This window comes from Carassius auratus, unplaced genomic scaffold, assembly GCF_003368295.1.
Source record: "Carassius auratus strain Wakin unplaced genomic scaffold, ASM336829v1 scaf_tig00216860, whole genome shotgun sequence".
Lineage (NCBI taxonomy): Eukaryota > Metazoa > Chordata > Actinopteri > Cypriniformes > Cyprinidae > Carassius > Carassius auratus.
In genome coordinates, this window is record NW_020528772.1 from 96,049 (window position 1) to 116,475 (window position 20,427).

At 39.0% G+C, this 20,427-nt stretch overlaps 1 protein-coding gene across 1 annotated transcript in view; it reads right to left on the reverse strand.

Annotated features, from left to right (window-relative positions):
* LOC113099091 (fibrillin-2-like) overlaps nucleotides 1-12,382 on the reverse strand; it is a 66,868-nt gene extending 54,486 nt beyond the window's left edge. The window contains exons 1-6 of the mRNA XM_026264168.1: nucleotides 12,246-12,382; nucleotides 10,305-10,600; nucleotides 6,092-6,174; nucleotides 4,230-4,328; nucleotides 963-1,058; nucleotides 531-626 (exon numbers count right to left, since the gene is read on the reverse strand). Of these exons, the coding sequence (XP_026119953.1) occupies nucleotides 531-626; nucleotides 963-1,058; nucleotides 4,230-4,328; nucleotides 6,092-6,174; nucleotides 10,305-10,480 (550 nt within the window). The 5' untranslated portion in view covers nucleotides 10,481-10,600; nucleotides 12,246-12,382. The remainder of the gene's footprint in view (nucleotides 1-530; nucleotides 627-962; nucleotides 1,059-4,229; nucleotides 4,329-6,091; nucleotides 6,175-10,304; nucleotides 10,601-12,245) is intronic.
* Between the last annotated feature and the right edge of the window lie 8,045 nt (nucleotides 12,383-20,427).

The window sequence follows — 20,427 nt, forward strand, 5'->3', positions numbered from 1 at the left end:
TTCAAAGGGAACCGGTCAACGATTGCACAAGGGGGCTTCTTGAAGGGGTGGGGTCACACAGAGAACCAGACGCAGGAGGGTGGGGCACTGAAAAAAGTGTGCTTGGGGCGCTTCTATCTCACAATTCACACGGCCTGATGGGAGATGCCTTTACGGTCCTTTCAGTCTGTCATTTTCTCATAACTCCAGCCAAGTATTTCACCTGTGACAGAACGTCTCGTGCACCCGTGAGGGAGGCTTTCGTCTTTTTTTTTCACCCCAGATAACCTCATTGTTCCTGCTCTGAGAGACGTGGCCACAATGTAAACTGTAGCATTAATTTCACACCAGCTACAGCGAAGGGGGAAGCACACTGCCTCAAATCTAAAGTATGTACATTTCTCTTTGGAGCATTTCTGGGTCACATTGACACAGTGTTACCACATTCTTGAAGCAGGCCTGAGACGGTAAACAAACCGCACATCCTCACAGACGTCAACACAATTAAGACTGGAGGAAATATGAATTTTGGAAGCGTAGCAGTGGCTTACCTCTTTCACACTGCGGTCCAGTAAAACCGTAGACACAGGCACATCTGTTGGGTCCAATACAACGACCACCATTTTGACATCCACTCTCACACACGGCTACAGAAAGATGAGAGTCAATTTCAATGAGAGAATTATTATGTTTTATCCTAGATAATTAAAAAAAAAACATGCAAATAGGGTTTTTGAGTTGCTATATGGTTCTTTGGGATGTTTAGAAAGTTCTCTGTGCTTCATTAAAAGATCAGTGAATTAAAAAAATATGTATATACAAATAAAACTTTAAATATTTAGAGAGATATATAGTTGGATTTAAACACATTCTAAGATCTTTTGTGTCTGTAAGCCAAACTCTTGTAAAATCATCTATTGTTGTGTGTGTCTGGGCAGCTATGTGGAGATGTCTGGACGTTCTGAAAAGAAAAATTCACTTACGCTGTCCACAGTGAGTTCCTGTGTAGCCGTTCTGACAAGAGCAGGCATCTTCATTACAGACCCCTCCATTCATGCATCTGACGCTACAGGACTGGACTGTACAGAGACAAGAGAGGTGATTATAATTCGTCTAGAGCGCTCAATTGTACTCAGTCTAACAATGAACCATGCATGCAGCGAAAAGTAACTCTATTATCTGGGAATAACACTATAAAATTCAGTCAGAAACATTCTTTTATTACAAAAATTAATTGATTAATTTCAAGGAAATAGTTCAAAATGTTTTCTAATAAACTTGGCATTGTACACTATGAATATTGTTGCCTCTGTGATGAATTGCACCAAGAGTGCGGTGGAATTTCCTTTTAAACACTCAGAAATTGCTTAAATAAATATCTAAAAAATAATTACAGAGAAACAGCAAGTAACACACTAATTTAAACGTGAAAATTTAAAGTAGAAAGACTGAAATAGGATCCAATAATCTTCATTTACAACTTTGAAAAATCAAGTAAAAGCAAGTAAAAGTTCCCATGTGGCATTTTTCATGTATTAACATAAGAAATGCAGAAATAATGAAAATTATAATATATATATATAATTTTTTTTTTTTTGCTGTATTACACAGCCTTACATTTTTTATATTGCTATATTATTCATCTTTGCATAGGTAACTGTATGAATGCCTTAACATGGGTATACATTTAAGTTTACTGTATCTCCCTCTCACTATTTATTTTATTTATTCATACTAACAGTATGCATTTGAGAAAGACCTTTAATTTTTATACTTTTTGTGTTTCCAATATAACCAATTGCCAATTCACAATTGTGGTAAGAGCAATTCTACCAGACATTTTTTTTGGACAAGTAGATTAACTTTCCACCAATTTTCACGAAATAGGAATTCTCTTGGCACAGACAAAGTCACTTAGAGAAGAATTTTCAGGAGAGTTTGTATATGAAAACATTGTGATTTAAAATTGCATTTAGCTGACATAAGCACAATGAATCATTTCAGATGGGAGTTTTTCAAAAGATTCATGTTCCCAATCGGTTGCATCAAAACGTTGCTCTCGCCAAACTCTTTGGTACTGTCTAAACAAAGGCATCGTGCCATTACGCTTCAGCCCTAATATAATTCAAGCTACTACTTATCCCAGACAAAAAAAATATGTAACAGTTATTAGTTTATTCCTTTCATCTCTGCCTGCCATAATCTAATCCTTTAAAACAAAACTTTTAAAAGACTAAACTAAACTAAACCTCTTTTTTTGTAAAAAATAAAATAAAATTCAGATTTCTGTCTGATTTCACATGAAAAAGGCTGCTGGATCGAGATCAAACATGAGTGCTTTTTGTTTTTTCACTGATGGCATGCTTTCAACAGCAAGGCCTGTAAATGTTTGAGCATGGGCCGTGTTTTCCTAAAGCACAGGAAATGACTTCATTTCATTGGCTAGACCTGCTGACGGCCCCCTACAGGTGGTTCATTCGCTGATCCATGCTAAGTGAGCTGCACGTGCTGAGACACACGCCAACACACACATGCAAAAGGGGCTCCCCGAGGTCCACCACCCCACAATGCACCTCTGTCTGCAGCAGTCACATCTGTCCGTTTTTTACAAGCTACGTTGACGGCAAGAAACATGAACGAGGCCGAGAAACAGAGGTCCTTTATGGCCGTTTCTTTCTCACGGCTTAGTGTGGATTGGAGATCCGTGGCCTGTCGACGTCAGGTTCACCAACGAGACATGATGGGGTTTAAGATGAAAACGAATCATTTCTTAAATTGTAGCAGGGAGCGCTAGTTCTTGTTCTGCGCTCTATTACAAATCCAGAAATTCCTCTTAAGAACTACTGACCAGGATTATTATGTAACACTAAAATGATTAATAATATTTAATATTTGCAATACAATAAACTAACTGGTTCACATCAGCTCAGTTCCATTAAGTTTTAATTTTGTTATTGTTAGTTCTCGTTGACTAATGTAGTTAACTAGTGTTAACAAGTGTAATGTGTTAGAAAAACCAATAAAAATGATTAAAACACAACAAAATTACTAAAAGTTAAACTAAATTGGATAAGATACAAAAATTTACAAATACTTTAATAGTACATTAATGATTCTAAAATAACACTGCTGATGGCCTAACATAATAAATTTAGGGGCATGGTAATCATACATTAATGATGAAGAAAAGAGGTTAGCGTTACAGTATCTTGAGCACAGCTGCAATGTTTTGGAAGCTAATGGCTATGGCTAGCATCCGTGTTGCGTCTTGTTATTTATGGAGTAATTGCAGATTCATAGCTGACTCATAAATGTGGCCACTCCCAACCACTGTAGACGGTATGCGGTCTGGTAGGCGTAATGACAGCATTACCAATCTCACAAATCTCATTAGGCTGCCAAAACAGAGTACAAGCATATGTTTAGCATTTGTTTTCAAACAGTCAGAGGATTGGCAGCCAAACTAGATGGTCAATTTCTCATTGCCGAATAAATTGACTCTGTTTTTACAGCTTACGAGATCGAACCCTATGGTTTGGTGCATTTGGGTTTATTTGTCTATGACCGCATATTCCGGGCATTTGCTGAATAAAGGCTGGACTATACTGGCAGAGAGCAAGTGCAGTAAGAGAAACCTGTGCTAATGCTAAACACCTCATCCAGGAGTCACCAACATGCAGTCATTAATATTCCCAGCACCATCTAAACTAAATAAATCATGTTTGTCAATTAGTAAAAAAAATAAATAAATGCCCGGTGCAAGGTTTCACCAATGGATGTGCGGTCCCAAATTTAACATATCTCAACAACAACAAAAAAACACTCCTGGCTTCACATTAGCTAATGATTCAATGGATGAAACACTATACATTGTCAGAGCAATTTCACAGTATTTCCAGCTGGGCGTATCTCTGCTCAATTTCAACTCTCAACCAAATAAATCACTGGAAATGTCAAGGAAAAGTTCAAAATGATGACAAGCCCTTCAACCACAAAGCAAGAATGGTAGAGAGAATTATTATGAAAACACACCTACAGTCAAAGCTGTGCCCTAGCGGTTAGCGCACATGCTCCAAACATTGCTAGGAGTCATTTCTTATCCAGTTCCTCCTTTTCTAAACTATGCCTTTGAATGAAAGCACCAAAAAGAAAAAAGAAACTATGAACTAGTCATAATGTGTTTTTCATACAGCCCAGGGAGTTTGCTATTAATATGGGTGACAACTTAATATCGTGATGACTGAACTCACCTGCAGCCGCACCGCAGCTAGGGGCAAGATGACCACTGGAGCAGGTACACATATTAGGCCTCGAGCAAAAGCCATCCCCACACGTGTTCCTACAGATCGCTGGAGAGACGAAATATTCATGAGAAGACATTTTGATCTTTTAGCATATGGACAAGTGGATAGTACTCAAGAATAAATAACTGTATGCAGTTTAGGACCCAATGAAAATCCATGCAATGTAGTGACATCATGTGACAACAGTAGCCTATTTGATTTTGAAAAGTTAGTTGTTGCACACTGCTGTTTGGCATGTGCGTTATTACCCGGTTCTGGGAATTAAGGCCCCGTTTACACTAGTGTGTTTTCGTTTTAAAACACGTAACTTTTGCAGCATTTTCCACATTCAAAAACTTTTGAAAACGCTGCTGTTCCCATTTTAGTTTGAAAACTCTGGGGCTGCATTTAAGTGTAAACAGACCAAAAGTGAGACATTCGCAAACTATGGCATGGCCCATGTAATCTTTGCATATCCTTGATGTGTAACCGTATCAAGTCTCTGTCGAGAATGTCACTGTTTTAGTTTTGGCATGACTCCAATCAACATTTTCGACCACTATGGCCACCTTGTAATAATTAGTTATTTTGAGTAACAATTTCACCTTAACATCTGTCTACACAAAGACGTCTTTGCTTTTCCTTGCCATCATGCTCATTGTTGAACCTGCCAGTAACTAGCAACTGACTTCATCTTTTACACTTTTACATGCATGCCCAGTGTGCATGAATGGTCACGTGACATGCATTTTCGGTTATGTAGTGTAGATGAAGAAAATGTGTTTCTGAAAAACGTAGCTGAAACACCAGTGTAAACGCAGATCGGTTTAATTCTAAAACACCATTTTAAAATGAAAACGCACTAGTGTAAGCGGGGCCTACATTAAGTCTAAAGCCCCTTACACACTGCACGTCGGACCCGGCGTATTGCCGGAACATTGCCGGGTCACCTTCTGTGTGAAAGCAACCACGTCCCGGGATTGATTCCGGCATTGAACCCGGGTCGGGGACGTAGTAACATTGCCGGGTTCAACCCGGGATGATCGCTGTGTGAACAAAAGCCAGATATAATGCCGTGTCGAAGTGATGACGCGCGTTATCGCCCGACTCTTTTTCCGGCTGTTTTGAAGGAAGATCAACGTTTGCGACAAAAAAAATATGTGCAAACTGTAATGATGCAGAGATCAGTTAGTTCCTCCCTTTCCACGCTGATGCTGAGATCGTTCGCTTGCTTCAGTGAAAGTATAAAATGCCTAACGTTTTCGACTCGTACATTACACGTCACGCCCTGGTGTTACGTGTCGTTACGGGATCTTTACGGGTTGTGTATGAAAGCACGCACATATCCCGGGTAATCACTGGCAGTGTGAAAGTGCAAAATCTTGCGACCCGGGAACAATTGCCGGAACACTTTACGCGTGTATTTGCCTGAATGGAAGTGTGAAAGGGGCTTAAGTCTTTGTCTCTTGGGGGTTGTGTTGTGGTTAAAGGTTTCGGGGTCAAACCCCAGAAAGAGCGATTAATGGACTGAGGAGTTGCTGATTTCCCCCGACGTACCCTCGAGTTAGCCTAAGGCTAAATGGTTAACACTTAAGTTTAGGAACCAATTCTCTCTATTAATTAGTTCATTAGCATGCTTATTTTTTACATATTGGCTGTTTATAGTACTTATAAGGCACATATTCTACATGACCATATTCTACATCCGTAATCCTACCCAAAACCAAAAAATAACCTAAATATTAATAAGCAGCAAATTAGGAGTTTATTGAGTGGGTAAGTGGCAACTTCAGCATCCAATTTTAAAAACAAATATTGCAGATACTTACGAACTATACACTGGTTTCCTCCAGGAAGCGTTTTCCATCCTGGACAACAATAGGAGTGGAAGCGGGAACCACATACGTTGGGCCTGAAACAATGGAAACAAGTCCATTAAATTACAGAAACCAAATATTATTCATGAACGTTTCTCAGAAACACACACCGGAATGAAAAATCTAGTCTCAAAGACCTTCTGACTCTTTGTAATAAATATGGCTTAGTGCATACAATCGCCCCAAAGGACTTTCCAGGGAAACAACATGATAAGAGTTTGTTTTGAGTAGGACCATAACTAAACTTCCTGGGACAGAAATATTTACTAAAGCTACTCTTACTTTCCCAAATGCAGTCATACATGAGCTGTTTTTGCCATATTTTTCATTAAGAGTTATTTCCAAAGAAAGGTGTCTGTGTAGTCATGACATATGTGATTAATGACTAGAACAAGCCCAAAGTTCAGTATTTCTCTGCTTAAATGTGAACAAACCCAGCAACATGTTTTGGGACTCTGTGTTGTGTATTTGACTTTATCCAAGAAAACCAACTGTTAACTGACAGCCTGGAGGCGAATCGCCTTAGAACATGTCATTTTGCCAGTTTATTTCCAACAAGCCCTTAGGATCTCCATCAAACCTGGACCCTCACTGCGAAAACGGTTTTATTTCTATCAGCACCAAGTTAAGCCTGTCGTAAATGGACCTTTAAAACATAAGGTACATCTGTCTTTCTATGCACAAACACATACATTCCTTTCCTCTACAAGTCAAGATGTTTACAAATGTCAGTCACCTGGGAACGACCAGCTGTAGTTTGAATCTTTTGATGGATTTTGTGCTGCATTGCCAGATGACACAACTGCTAACAGCTAAAATCAAAAGAGATGTGGAGGACCAGAAAGAGTAGAGGCTAATGGAAGGCTAGATGTTGGAACACGAAAACGGAAAAAGCTGGGGAAAGGGCAAGAATCAGTGGGAGGTAAAGAAAACAAGTGGAAGTGAAAAGTTTGGGGAGTTGAGAGGTGGGCTGCTGAAAACAAAAGCAGCAGCGGAAATTAGGCCAGAAGATGATGAATTATCAGCAGAGTGGGACCAAAGAGTCTTATTTATCAAAAATTAAGTCTGAAACTCGTGCAGATTAATGCCAAGAAGGTTATCCCTAAATGTAAACCAATCTCTTCTTTCTTAAATACTACGCTTTTCAGTGTGTTCACGCTTCTTTAAGCTGGAATACTGCTTTGGGTGGTCATGAAGTATCTTTGGAGAAAGTAGTATTTCAAACACACAATCCATTTGCAGATTAGTAAATGTATTAGTTGCAGTACGGTGTGTTCACCATTACTAAATGAAGAACATTAGCAAAACCCAACATCTCAAATATGAACCCGCACCTCAAAGGAGATATAAATTGGTAACGGGTTATTTGCTACAAGGCAAATACCTGGAACGATCATGTGACTCCTTCAGCTGGATGGACCGATCCATTTCACTTCTCCAGGTCAAATTCTTTTTCATTTACAGGGTCTAGCAGCCCTTGGGTCAGAGATTTGCAAGCAATGCTTTGCCAGAGATCTCCAGATAAAATGGGTCCACTTTACTTATGATGTTTGAGCCCTGAAAACCCATCGCATACTGAATTCCAGTAAAAGGTCAGGACAAGACTGTGATAGGGATGCCTCAGGCCAGTTCTCCGTGAGGTCATAAAAACCTAACAAGAGCTCTCACGAAGGATAGAGGGAGTAGACAAAGATAGCACAACCACTCCTAAAGAGGTTAAAGGTCAATTTAGAGGCATCTGCTCCCACCCCCCAGATTGCTGCTAACTCCAATCCAGAGCCAATGAGCTAATGGCACAGTTGTTTTAACATTAAAAAGATCCCATGTGTAAAGCCTCTGGATCACTCTGGCCTTTTCCTTGTCCAACTGGGCCCGTTTCAAGCCCTTGACCCTAATGAATTCAAATCACGCTGCCGTCTAGACTATACACATACACACTTTTGATGCAACAAAAGAGGTAGGGTACAGTAACTCCAATTATTTCATGCATTTGCACAAGTCCCATGTGTGGATGTTGTCACTTTCTTGTACTAGCTGCTCCACAAGACCCTTCAGAGTTCTGGAGTGATGGATGATATTGGGAATAAACAACAGAAAGCAGTTAATTATGTTTTTTTCTTTTTTTGGCACAATGCAATGAGTGCATTTGATAAGATGATAAGAATTTCTGGGCATGCTATTATGCACACATAAGGACACACTTATCAGATATTTGTCTTCCTTTCCACTGGTTAGATGACAAACCCAAAAGAAATGACAATAAACATACTCCTTTTCTTGGGGTTTTGCTGTTGTTGTTTTTTTTTGTGGAGTCCCTTAAAACTAAGTTGGCCTAGAGGTAAATTTTCTGTTCTTAAACTTAAAAATATATATCCACAAAGAATATTTCCAAAACAAAATGTAATGTAGCAAGCTCTTTAGGGTCCAAGAAGGATTGTTTCCCTTTTGACTGGCATGTACTTTTAGCTGTTAAAAGTCTATAAATCCAAAACTAAGAAATCAGTCTCTCTGGGGATACAAACATCAAGCGTTATGGGAGAACTGGAGCCCATCTTTGGAGTCTTGTTGGGCTGACATTGCCTCTGAGACATGTAAAGCAAATGAAGGAAAACCCTTGCCAAGCTAGTCTACCCCATATTACTGGCTTTGTACTGAGTGAAACTCATCAGGGTTGGCATAGATAACCACATAATCATATTCTCACCCCAAGACCATTGCTTTTACAGCAGTCTCCCAGACTTTACCTTCATTTAAGGGGCCCCCAAATGCAATGTGATCAGACTCCTCCAATCTGACGGCCAAATTATGCTTAGCAAGGAGAGCCAGTCAGCTCCAAATCCTAATGCAGCTCTCTTAAACCATCTGAGCCAGGATAACTTGGCTTGATTGGTCCACAGCAGATCAAATGTGCTTTTTTAAAGGCTGTTCTTACACTGTTTTTGTATGTTAAATATGATTACAAATGGTGCTTGGTGGTGATAAGACCTTTCTTTAAGACTACAACATTTGTGAGAAGGGTCTTTACGTTTACTTCGCCTTTACAAAGGGAACTGTTGGACGGGAAACAATCTGGAAACCGTGCCAGTCCCTACATCCCTTTGGGCTAGTTTGTGTTTAGCATGGGCTCTCAAAAGGGTACTGTGGCACATTTTTCGGTTGACTCGGTGCCACATGGTTCTGCTCCACTGACCGGATCAGGCACTCCCTATTAGTTTACCTGGAAAATTGGCCAAAGTGTTCCGTTAACTAATTTTTGAGGACAGTACAGGTCAACTACTATTGGTCCCACTTCTGGAAATGGGGTACACATACAGAATTGTGCTTTTGTTTCTGAATTTCAAGTTTCAACTGGGCCACATTCCTAATCTAATGGACTCAAAGTGTCTGTTTGACATTGCTAGATTTGTTTCAGACCTTAGCTGAGAAGACCCTTTCCTGATTAAATAAGGATCCAAGAATTACAGGAATTATAAGCAAGTACAGATGAGAGGATACTTGGAATAACTTTTTTGAACATATGAGGACCGCACAACACAAAACAACCATTGTTTTCCCAAATATTTGAAAAATACACAGCTTTGGCTTTGTGGAGAAGAATGCAGATGCTGAGGCACTGGAAGGCTTGGAAAAATATCTATCATGTCATATAATATCAATAACTCCTCTCATTTAAGTGTGTTTACCTCAGTTTCCAACTAGAAACCTAAAACACCATGCATTCGTCTAGAAGATATATAGAATTTATGATAACCAAACAATGATATCTGTCAACGACTTAAATTATCAGCAGGAAATGACATTCCTGTTGTCATGACCAACATACTGAGGCATCTCAGTACTTAAAATTCCTTCACAGTAGATTCACAACACTTCTGCAGCTGGCTCTATCACAAACGGGACCAATAGTGCTTTCAACCCAGTTTGGCTGTAACCCAAACAGGTTGCAACATAAATAATCTACTGCATTTAAAAAAGATGACGCTAGCTTTGAATTCAAGTTTAAAAAAATGAGATATACCAACCCCCAAATGAATATACTGTACTTTGGGTAATAAAAGTTGAGTTAAACCCTCGGCCTCATATGGTTAAATCATTAGAATGTCCACTTCAAGAATGAAACTGACAGAGAACAGGAGCAGGACGTGACTAAAAAAAAAAGTCTTACCCCCTGAGGGACTCCTGGCCTCTCCGACGGACCCTCAGTTGCGCCTCCCCCTCAGGTTTTCCATTGAAACGACTGGCCTGGATGTCTCCGTCTCCTTGCGCCTGCGCCGAATGGACCGTGGCCCACCAAATCGCAGTCCATCCGAGCACCACCTTGGCCAGCTTCCACACTCCCATTGGCCCCTGCTGTGCGACTCCTTAAACGTGCCTCACCCACAATAAAACTCTTCCTTTCCAATGAGCTCTTCAGACGCAAAACTTCAAGCTTGTGATCCAAGAGCACTTCAGGGCTGAAGGCTAAAAAAGAGAAGACGAATGAATACCATTACTTTCATTTACTGCTTAGCCTATTTGGCTTATACAGTGAACATATGAACAAATGTGCCCCCTCATAAATGTAGCCATTAAATCCCCCACGGTCGATGATGGAGTTTTTTTATCAAATATCTTAGTGTGCATTCCCTGTAGAAATAACCAACTCTTGGCCAAGACTGGTCTCCTGGTTTTGTCCTCAACTGGCTCATTAAAAATAAGTTTTTAGGGTAAATAATGGGCCTCAGAAGACTTAAAACCATGGAAGGAATTGGTTTCAACTTCAGGGGGGTGGCAAAACAACAGTTTTCTTTTCAGCATTATATATTTGTGTCAAACCTCTGCAAAGTGGGTATACTGCTTAATAAATACATTCTTTAACAAACATAAACTGGATATGCCTCCACAGACTTTTATTATGCTGATTATAATATATAACTTTATTTTACTGTGAGCTGCTTTTTGATAAAAAACACAAAATGTAATTTCCCAAAATTAACACTGTTAGCTAACATGAAAGGCTTAGTTGGCTTAATGAGAAGACTGTGATAATAAATTACAGTACACCATCTAAGATGACAGGTCTAGTAGGTCTGAGAAGGAAAGTTTGAGGAGTTTTCAAGTGGGCGTGTCTAATTGCGATGAGAACGAAAAAAAAAACATCAATGAGGAACAGCAGTCTAGATACATAGATACATTTATAGAGTTCTATTACACTGCTCATGCATTTTAAGTAGCTTTGAAAAAGGCATTTGCTAATTAAAATGTTATTTAACATCAGAACGGCGTCTGCTTGTCTTCAGTTTAATAAAATGATGATTATGATAATAGATTAATTCATTTAATTCACAGTTCATCTGATTTTAATAGGTCTGGCAAATCAAAGAGGAAAAGTTAGAGGAGTTTTTATGTGGGCGGCGCTAAACGCGGCGCGAACAAAGAAAAAAAGACAACAGTCATCTTTATTATTATTATTATTATTATTATTATTATTAATTACATCGCCCGCTTGACGTCAGACACAGGGACACCGTTTAATATTTTTTATTTATTTTAATTATGACGTTTAAAATTGCAGCATCACGTGAGCGCATCCTTTGTGAAGAAAAGAAAAGAAGAAAACAGTAGGTAGAAAAAAAAAGTAAGCGTTTGTAGCCTACTTTACGAGAGATTTCGCGATTACATTGACTGGCGTCCAATATTCCGCTGATAATCAGTGTATTTGTTGCGTTTAGTCTATTTTAAGGAATACCAAATTGATATTTAAAGAAGTGACACGTAAAGTGTTTTTAACCAACTGTTTAAAGTTACTTTTTCATGTTTCTAAACTTTACAGCGTTTCTCATCTTTAAAATGTATTTCTATGCAGTCATGTACCAGGATAATAGTTTTATTTACGTTTTAAATGAGAGAGCCGGTAAGCAAACTGTAAGGAGAGAAACGCCGGGTTACGTCACGAAGGAATGTTTCCTTCAAATTAAAACTTGCAAAGTAGCCAACTTCAAAATCGCCCTTAAATTCTTTGCTTCCTACATGTAATATTTAAATCGCGTTGCATATTAAATTCGCATCGTTGAAACTGATGCCTATAAACCATGCGTGAATAATAAGGATATAGAAGCAGAAATACCTCAGATGTCTTGGAGTGCCTGGAGGAGTCCGTTATTGTCACGGGATATGTTCCCCTGAATGGAAAACTGCACTGTAGCCCTTGTGAGAAAGAGAAACGTGAGTGAATAACCCAGATAGGTCGAGGGGAGGTGCTTTGGATGGAGAACCATAGAGGAGGGGGTTTTGAACCCACTGACTGTCCCCCTGCAATGCAACCAACTATTATTTCCATAAATTTCCCCACCAGTAGAAACAGTTATTCTTTGTAATCACTGATTGATGATGTTTATGTTCGAAAAGACAAGTAGACCTTCACATGATAGCAATCATAAGGAAAGATTTTACAAACAATAGTATTTGAAAAAGCTATCTGTAGTCAGCATTTACTGAGACTCAACGATTAACTCAAATTGTTGCCAATTATTCTGTTATGTAGCCATTTTTATGAAGAAAATACATTTTCTCACTATATGTTTATGTAATTTTGCATGTTTTTGTGCACAAAAAATTCTCATTGACCATTTGTCAGCCTATTTGAGAGAAACGTTGAACCAAACATTTCAAATTGTCTTGGTGTGATTTATCTTGATCTGTATGATTTATACAGACTTTATATCCATTGCACACGCGAATAATAATAATAATGATAATAAAATATGACTTGCAAGAAGAGTAAATGTACTACAGAAGTCAAAATAAAGCCAATGGAAGGTCAGGCTCAGCACGATGTCATCATACTGAAAGGGTGAATAATCCAGTGTTGGCCAAACAAGATAAAATGGTTTGTTTGTTTGTTTTCTATGAAGCTACCTAGCTTGCCTGATTTTAATTGGCTGTTAGGGACGACGCGCCACTTGGGTGGTCAAACAGCTGAGCGCAACCCAAATGCGAGCAACAACATTGTTGAGTCAGCAGGTTTAAAAACCATAGATGCCTTTGTTGCCTGAACAATTTCAACAATGGCCTCCATCACCCTCGCATTTAATGTGTTCGTTTTATCCCTCAGTAAGTCAAAAGACATGGGAGATTTGGTTCAAATTTGTTCCCAATGTCATAAAAAATTAATTGAAGAAATCTGCATGCAACCGTTTGAGTGTGCAACTATGTTTGAGCAACATCTCAGTGTTAGAAGTTATTTGTGGCGTGTTTTCCGATCCCCCTCGTCCTTGGAGCGAACGCAGTGGAATGAGATAGGACCAATGTTCTTGGCAAAGCCGTCTTTCTCCGAGACCCACGCGGCTCACTCTTAAACAAAACCACATTGTGCTTCGGGTCCCCTTTCCCTTTCCTTTTGAGTCTCCCTCAACATCTGACAGGTTGTGTTCGACAGAATGCTTACAGTGCGACATCCAGAGACTTTCCCGGAAGATGATGAAGACGGTTTTCTGACTAATCTCGTGACTCTCTTGGATTGCTCTGGGGATTATACATTTACCAAAATTGTAAACACTCTCTGCTTTCGATTAATGTAATACTTTCCCTATTTGCGGCATTTGCTTAGCAAGCAACACTATTACTTTTTACTCATAGTGTTTGAAGAAGAACATGTTGTGCTCTAGACATTAAGGGAATGGTTAATTTACTGCAAGTTTCCTAAGCCACAGGCCACATCTGAGTTTGTTTCTTCATCAGACTTGGGGAAATGGAGCATTGCATTACTTGCTTACCAATGGATGTGAATGGGTGCCGTCAGAATGAGAGTCCAACCAGCTGATAAAAACATCACAGTAATCCACACCACTCCAGTCCATCAGTTAACATCTGGAGAAAACAATATCTGCATGTTTGTAAGAAACAAATGCATCATTAAGAAACTAACTGAAAACCGTCGTTTCTGGTGAAAAAGTCCATGTCCTGTTTTCCTCTCACATCAAAATCCACCCACATATTAGTTTAGAACTGTTTTTGCTTGTAAACAGTGTTTGATCTGAGCAGATTCAGACCAGACAACATTTTTCACTGCTGGAGGAAGTGTTATTATGGATTATGGAAACATATTTCAGCTGGAAGCAACGTTTTGAAGTTAAAAATGTCATAATGATGGATTTGTTTCTTACAAACACACAGCTTTTGTCTTCTCAAGACATTAACTGATGGACTGGAGCGCTGTGGATTATTGTGATGTTTTTATCAGCTGTTTAGACTCTCATTCTGACGGCACCCATTCACTGTAGAGCATCCATTGCTGAGCAAGTGATGCAATGCTACATTTCTCCAAATCTGATGAAGAAACAAACCCATCGTATTCTTGGATTTCATTTTTGGTGATCTGTTCCTTTAATGACTCAGAAATTACGTGCCTTGTTGCTTTTCTCAGTAATCAAACTTCTTGTGTTTTTTTTTTTTTTTGCTTGACAGAGACAATCAAAATTTAGAAGCCAGAATATCTGAAAACATACAAAATATCTGTCAGTACATGTTCTCAATATACTATAAAGTACACTTAGCATGTTTTGCCGGCTTGTTTGTTAGAAAGGCAATTGCTATTTGCTGAATAAGATATTTTGTTGTTGATTTCAATGAGACTTTTTCCATGTAGTTTTACCAATAGTTGACTTTTTTACAGTTAACATGAATAAATCATAAATGAGAAACTAGAAATCTTGTAAAGCTCACATATCAGAAGTTCCCCCGTGCTTTAGGAAACTAGATATTTCTATATGTCTATAGATAAAACTCTTATCGGTGCATCTCAGAGGATGCCGTATGAGACACCCCTGTCATTTATTTTGGAAAGACGTTTGATTCAAGCCACATGAGGAGCATTGTGCACATTAGTTCTGTGCAAACTAAAAGCATGCACATACATTCAGGTTTCTGAGATTTTCTTCTTTGTTGGACATATATAGCGAGGTCAAGAAAATGCGAACGCTCCTTACAGTATGTGTGCAATTTGACATTGTAGCCTTGACGCAAGGAACGGAGGTATAAAATGCCTTACAGTATGTTGTAAAGTATTGAGTCACTCAATGAGGTTTGGACGGGGTTCAGATCTGGGTTTGTGGTGGTGACCCACATGGGTCAGGGAGGAGTGTGATAGTTTTGAGATGCTCCCTGTTTGCACTCCTGTGGTCTGGCGTGAAAATGATTGTGAAAGCATTGGCTTGACAGTAGAAATTAATGCATCTTTAAGTATACGTTTTACTTGTATATAAAAGACCAACGCATACGGGTTTGGAGCGACACAAGAGCGAATAAATGAAGAACTGAGGAAATCTGTGGCCATCGGTTGAAGACTCCACCATTAAATCTCCCATAAAGTCCTTCAGTTTTAATCTCTTCATTTCCCTAAACATCAGAGGAGTGCTAAACTATTTTGGGAAGCGGATCTTAGGTCACTCTAATTTCTGGTGCTTTTACACCTCGAGAGCTCTTTGTTCTCTCAAACACTTTGTTCTTTTTTTATATATATATATATATATATATATATATATATATATATATATATATATATATATATATAAATATATTCAGTAACGCTAACCTCACCTTCCTCCGAGGCAGCTGTAGGCCTCCAGTGATGTAGTGAGGTAAGAATGCACTTCAAAGGAGGATAAAAGGACAAATGTAAGCTGTTTTTGAACCTGCGTCATCCTGTAAAATGGGAAATAAAAATGTGCACCAATGACAAACACCATCATTAAAGTGGGAACTGCACACGTGAGAATGGCTCCTGCATTGATAGCACATCAAATGTAATGTTTATTCATTGGCTCCTTAAAACACCAAGAGAAGGTGAGTAAGCGAGAGAAAAGAGTGAGTTTCAGAATCACTGGGACATGTAGAAAGTTCCCAGAAAGCAACTCCTCAAAGCTAGAAATGACGAGTAAAGGAAGAGAAGGGAACTGGCAATGAGAAGGAATTCCAATAGAGCTGCATGGAGCGTCTCCTTATGAACTGCATCCCGTGCTAATGGATTTCAGATGTACCGTGTCAAGAGCGCATAAAACATTCTGTCGTATGGGAATCTAAGAAACGACAGGAATTTACTGCACACGAAACTTAAAGATGTGAACGTTCTGACACTTATCCTAAATGGTGCTCTCTTTTCCGTTGTGTATTTTGCACGTTGAAAGAGAAACAGTGTTGAAATCACGCAGTACTGGAGAGTAGAAAGGAATCCTGGCAACACTATAATAAACGTTTGGACAACTTTTCTAATAAGACGCCTCAAGATGATGAGGTTTTTCTAAAATGATACTTTGGTACCGCACAAGTGGATTCAAAAATGACTTGCCAAGATTAGCTACATTAGGTTATGAATCTCAAAAATAAGACATCATTAGTTGTTGATGACAAACTTGATGCATTAGGTCTTTTGCCACAATTGAATGCACACAAATGAGAAATCTAACGTCAGAGGGGAATATTTTCATTGAGACTTAAAATGACTTAAATGACATTAAGGTTATAAAGGTTTCTCCTTTGGGATTTCTCAAACAAAGCTACGTCTATATGGTTCCAGAATACAGCATTCAAGTCTTGTAGAATATATATATATATATATATATATATATATATATATATATATATATATATATATATGAATCATTTCGCTACTTTTATTGTGTTTTTTGTCCTTTGGAAAATTGACAGCTTTTTTTGCCTTTCATTGTGTGCAAAAGAGCAAATTGGACATCAAAATACATACATACATACATATACATATATATATATTACATGCTGGTGAGTATATGATGTTTTTGCAAATTTTTGGTTGGCATTTAAACATGCACTATCACTCATTTGAATTTGTTGTGGATCATCAGATGTGATGTAATGACGTCTTGGAAGACAGTCTGAGCCAGTTTTCTTAAGACGCACCTTTCTTAACCATCGAAAGCTTCCCTCTGTGTTTTTTCGGAAACATCGGTGGAGGGTAATGATGAGGTTACTAAATATCCGGTCCTGATTAGAAATACAGCGGTTTTTCACCGTCCATCCCATATCTAAACAGATCTCCACCCCAGAGCAAACGCATCAATTTGGCTTTTGGACATGAGTCTGGCAAATCAACTGAATTGAATTCTCACCCCACACCCTTGGAAAAAACGGCAGACTCATTCAGATAAACGTCATTCATGCAGAGAATGAAAAACATCTTTGACTCCTTACTTAAATTGGTCATTAATCTTTTACAGATCTGACGTGCACTTCCAGGTTCGGATGAAACTTTCGCATCTGCGGTTAATTACGAAGAGCGGGGAACGCCGATCTCTGTGGCTTCGTCTTGATAACGCAAATCCATGCCCTAACGCAAGTGAACAGGGGGGCTTGTTAAAACAATGATTTGTGCTACTGGGAACCAACTTGTCTTCGTTTTTGGTTTAACCTGACTGTAAAGTTGTCATGTAAGTTTGTTCCAGTGATCATTTAGCAATGTCTGCAATGTTTTTGCAACGTTTTGGCCCTAAAACACCTGGTTCCATTTGTGAAACAGTTTTGTCAGCATGTGTCCCGCTGTGGTAAGAAGTACCCTCAGTGTGCAGTCCCTAAACTTGGGCGAACTTGTGTGTTAAAGTGGATATCAGGTTTCAGGTAAGGTTTTGGAAGGCCATTTTTGGTTTTCAGTCGTGTAACAGAAGAACCCTGATATATTTTGACTATGGTTTACCGCAGACGGTGACTCTTTCCATGCAAAGCGTCCTGCTGAGGATCTAATCCTGACTCATTCCCTTTCTGAAGTCCTGTGTGATTGTGTGTAAGTGTCCTGTACGTCCATTACGCAAATGTTAACTAATGCATTTGTCAAAGGCTTCAGCATTTGGGAGCACAATTATGTGTTCTCTCCTTGTATTTAATGATATTAGTGGCCCATCAACTATGTCTACCTTGCTTTTGCCTGCGATACATCTCATTCTTGCTTATTAGGGTGGTGTTGAAACTTTGAGAAAGACAGAGCCATGGAGTCCTTCGTCTCAGCAATAATAAACCTGGATGTGCTCCAGATCTCAGATTATTTGCACAGCAGTTCCCCATCTCAGTCACTCCAGCGCTGGTTTACATGGAAAATGACCCATAAAATATGGCCAAGCCAGTGGAACCCTTATGGCTGAGGTGAAAATAGCATCACTATTCATGCAAAGAGACGTTATAAGTAAACATGGAGACATTTCTTTTCCAATGTATGAGGCTAAAGCTGTGAGATATTGCAAACTAAGTGGGTTATATAATGCCACTGGAGGAATGTCCTTAATGGGAGTTGTGTTGTTGGGCTCTGAAAGAATGAACCTATAGGAAAGAGTATGTTTTGCCTAGATTGTACTGAGATAAAATGGAGATATTCTCCAGCTCCTACTGAGAAGAAAATACCCTACTAATCTAGTGACGTACCGCTAGAGTTTCAGAAGAGATCTTAACAATGTCTCAAACTGTGTTTAGATATCTAAGATACCAAAGTTTGCAATGAAAAGTATTCAATTTCATACATTTCTCATCATAAATATGCACTATTGAACTTTGGCCTGTTTATTGCCATCTGTGGTTGAGTCAGTTGTGACTCACTGTCACAGTTTTCTTCATGTATGTACATTAAATTTAACAAAACCTCAAGGATGAATGGTGTAAACCTGAAACTTCCAGCCAAATCCGACCCCAAAATGTTTAAAACATATACCATTATTATACACTCTTGAGGTAAGACAAGAACACAGTTTTTAATGCTATTTTTAAAAATGTATAACTTTTTGTGGAGTAGAAATCAACAAACTTTTAATCTTCTTTTTTTAATCTTTAAAGATCAAATTATCTGATATCTTTATTCTTTCTTACCATATGTCAGCAACTCTCTCATTTGAATCTTTTCATATAGGACTTTTAGGGGAAATACTGTCTCTTGGTTTGGTTTGCTTGGTTTAACTACTGCATCCCAGTACCTTAAGTAAGTAACAATAGCATGAACCTTAAACTCAACAGTTTGTAAGCACCCTTGATAGATAATGGTTAATGGTTAATGGTCCTAAATAACTATTTCCAGCACAAGCCAACAAACCACTGTGGAAACAGCTCCAAACAGCCTCTTTTATGGGTCTGAAAATCAAGTAAAGCAGGTGTACCCTGGACAAATGGATGGAAAGCCTGGAATATCATCACGGATGGGAAGAACAGATGTGTGATGGCTCGGTAACTAACCAGAATATCCTACTGTACCTGTACCCACAGTCTACGGGCATTTCCTGCAGCTGTTTTTAACTCAACATGCCTCACAGCACAGGAATGAAAGGTCCGCACTCATTGTGGATCCACGATTTAAGTACTTTATTGAGGGATACTGTACTTTTTCACTTGGGTGTGCTTGATAGAATTATCTCGGGAGATACAAATTGCCCAGAGCTTGGCATGTAAGAACAACATTAATATCCTCAAGACATCAAAATGTGTCCAAAACCCATTCCCCCGTCCTCCCCAAGATTTGTGCTTGGGTGGTAACGTTTGGCACCATTTTGTAGAGGGTCAGTTTTGTTGAGAGTCAGTCAGGTGGCCAGCTGTGTTTTCCCGCGTACTGACGACTATGCGTGTAACCTTGTGCAAACACATGTAGTACGCCAAACACAAGCATGGTCGCAGCAAAATAAAGTGTGCAAATAAACTGACAAATACAACTAATTCTACATAGTTCACATGCAGTACATAGTTCTTTGTTTGGAAAGAATCACTGGCTCCTATAAGAAAGGTTTGTCACTCGGAAGACTTAATGAATATCAGTTTGGTGACAAAAATGAGTCAAAACTTGCCAGAGTAGTTGGGGGAATGTTTTGTGCTCATCATATTGAATGCAGCTTAATACATAATCTTACGAAATGCTGAAGAAGAAGTGTGAGATTACTGGGAGTCTTTACGAGGAACATCTGAGAAGTGAGCTCTCCAGTCTTTTGCGACGCAGCTCAAAGACAAAGTCAAATGTCTGTTTGCTTAGCATTAGCAAGTGTGATCCTGCCAGGCAGGACCATGGAGGAACGGCACCTCTGTTGGACTCCCAGACGGCTGCTTTGAAGTCAACGTTTGGGAGTTTGCAGATGGGGGTGGATCCGTTCCTCTACTGACGGGTAAAGCCAACCAGCTGTTCGGTGCTTCACGCTGGGATCATTTTGAAGTTCATCACCTTCCATTGTATGCTAGGCCATTGTTATAGCATCATATATTCACATTGACAGGTCATTTGTATTGTTTTGGGGGATATTATGTTTATGTTTATATATTAA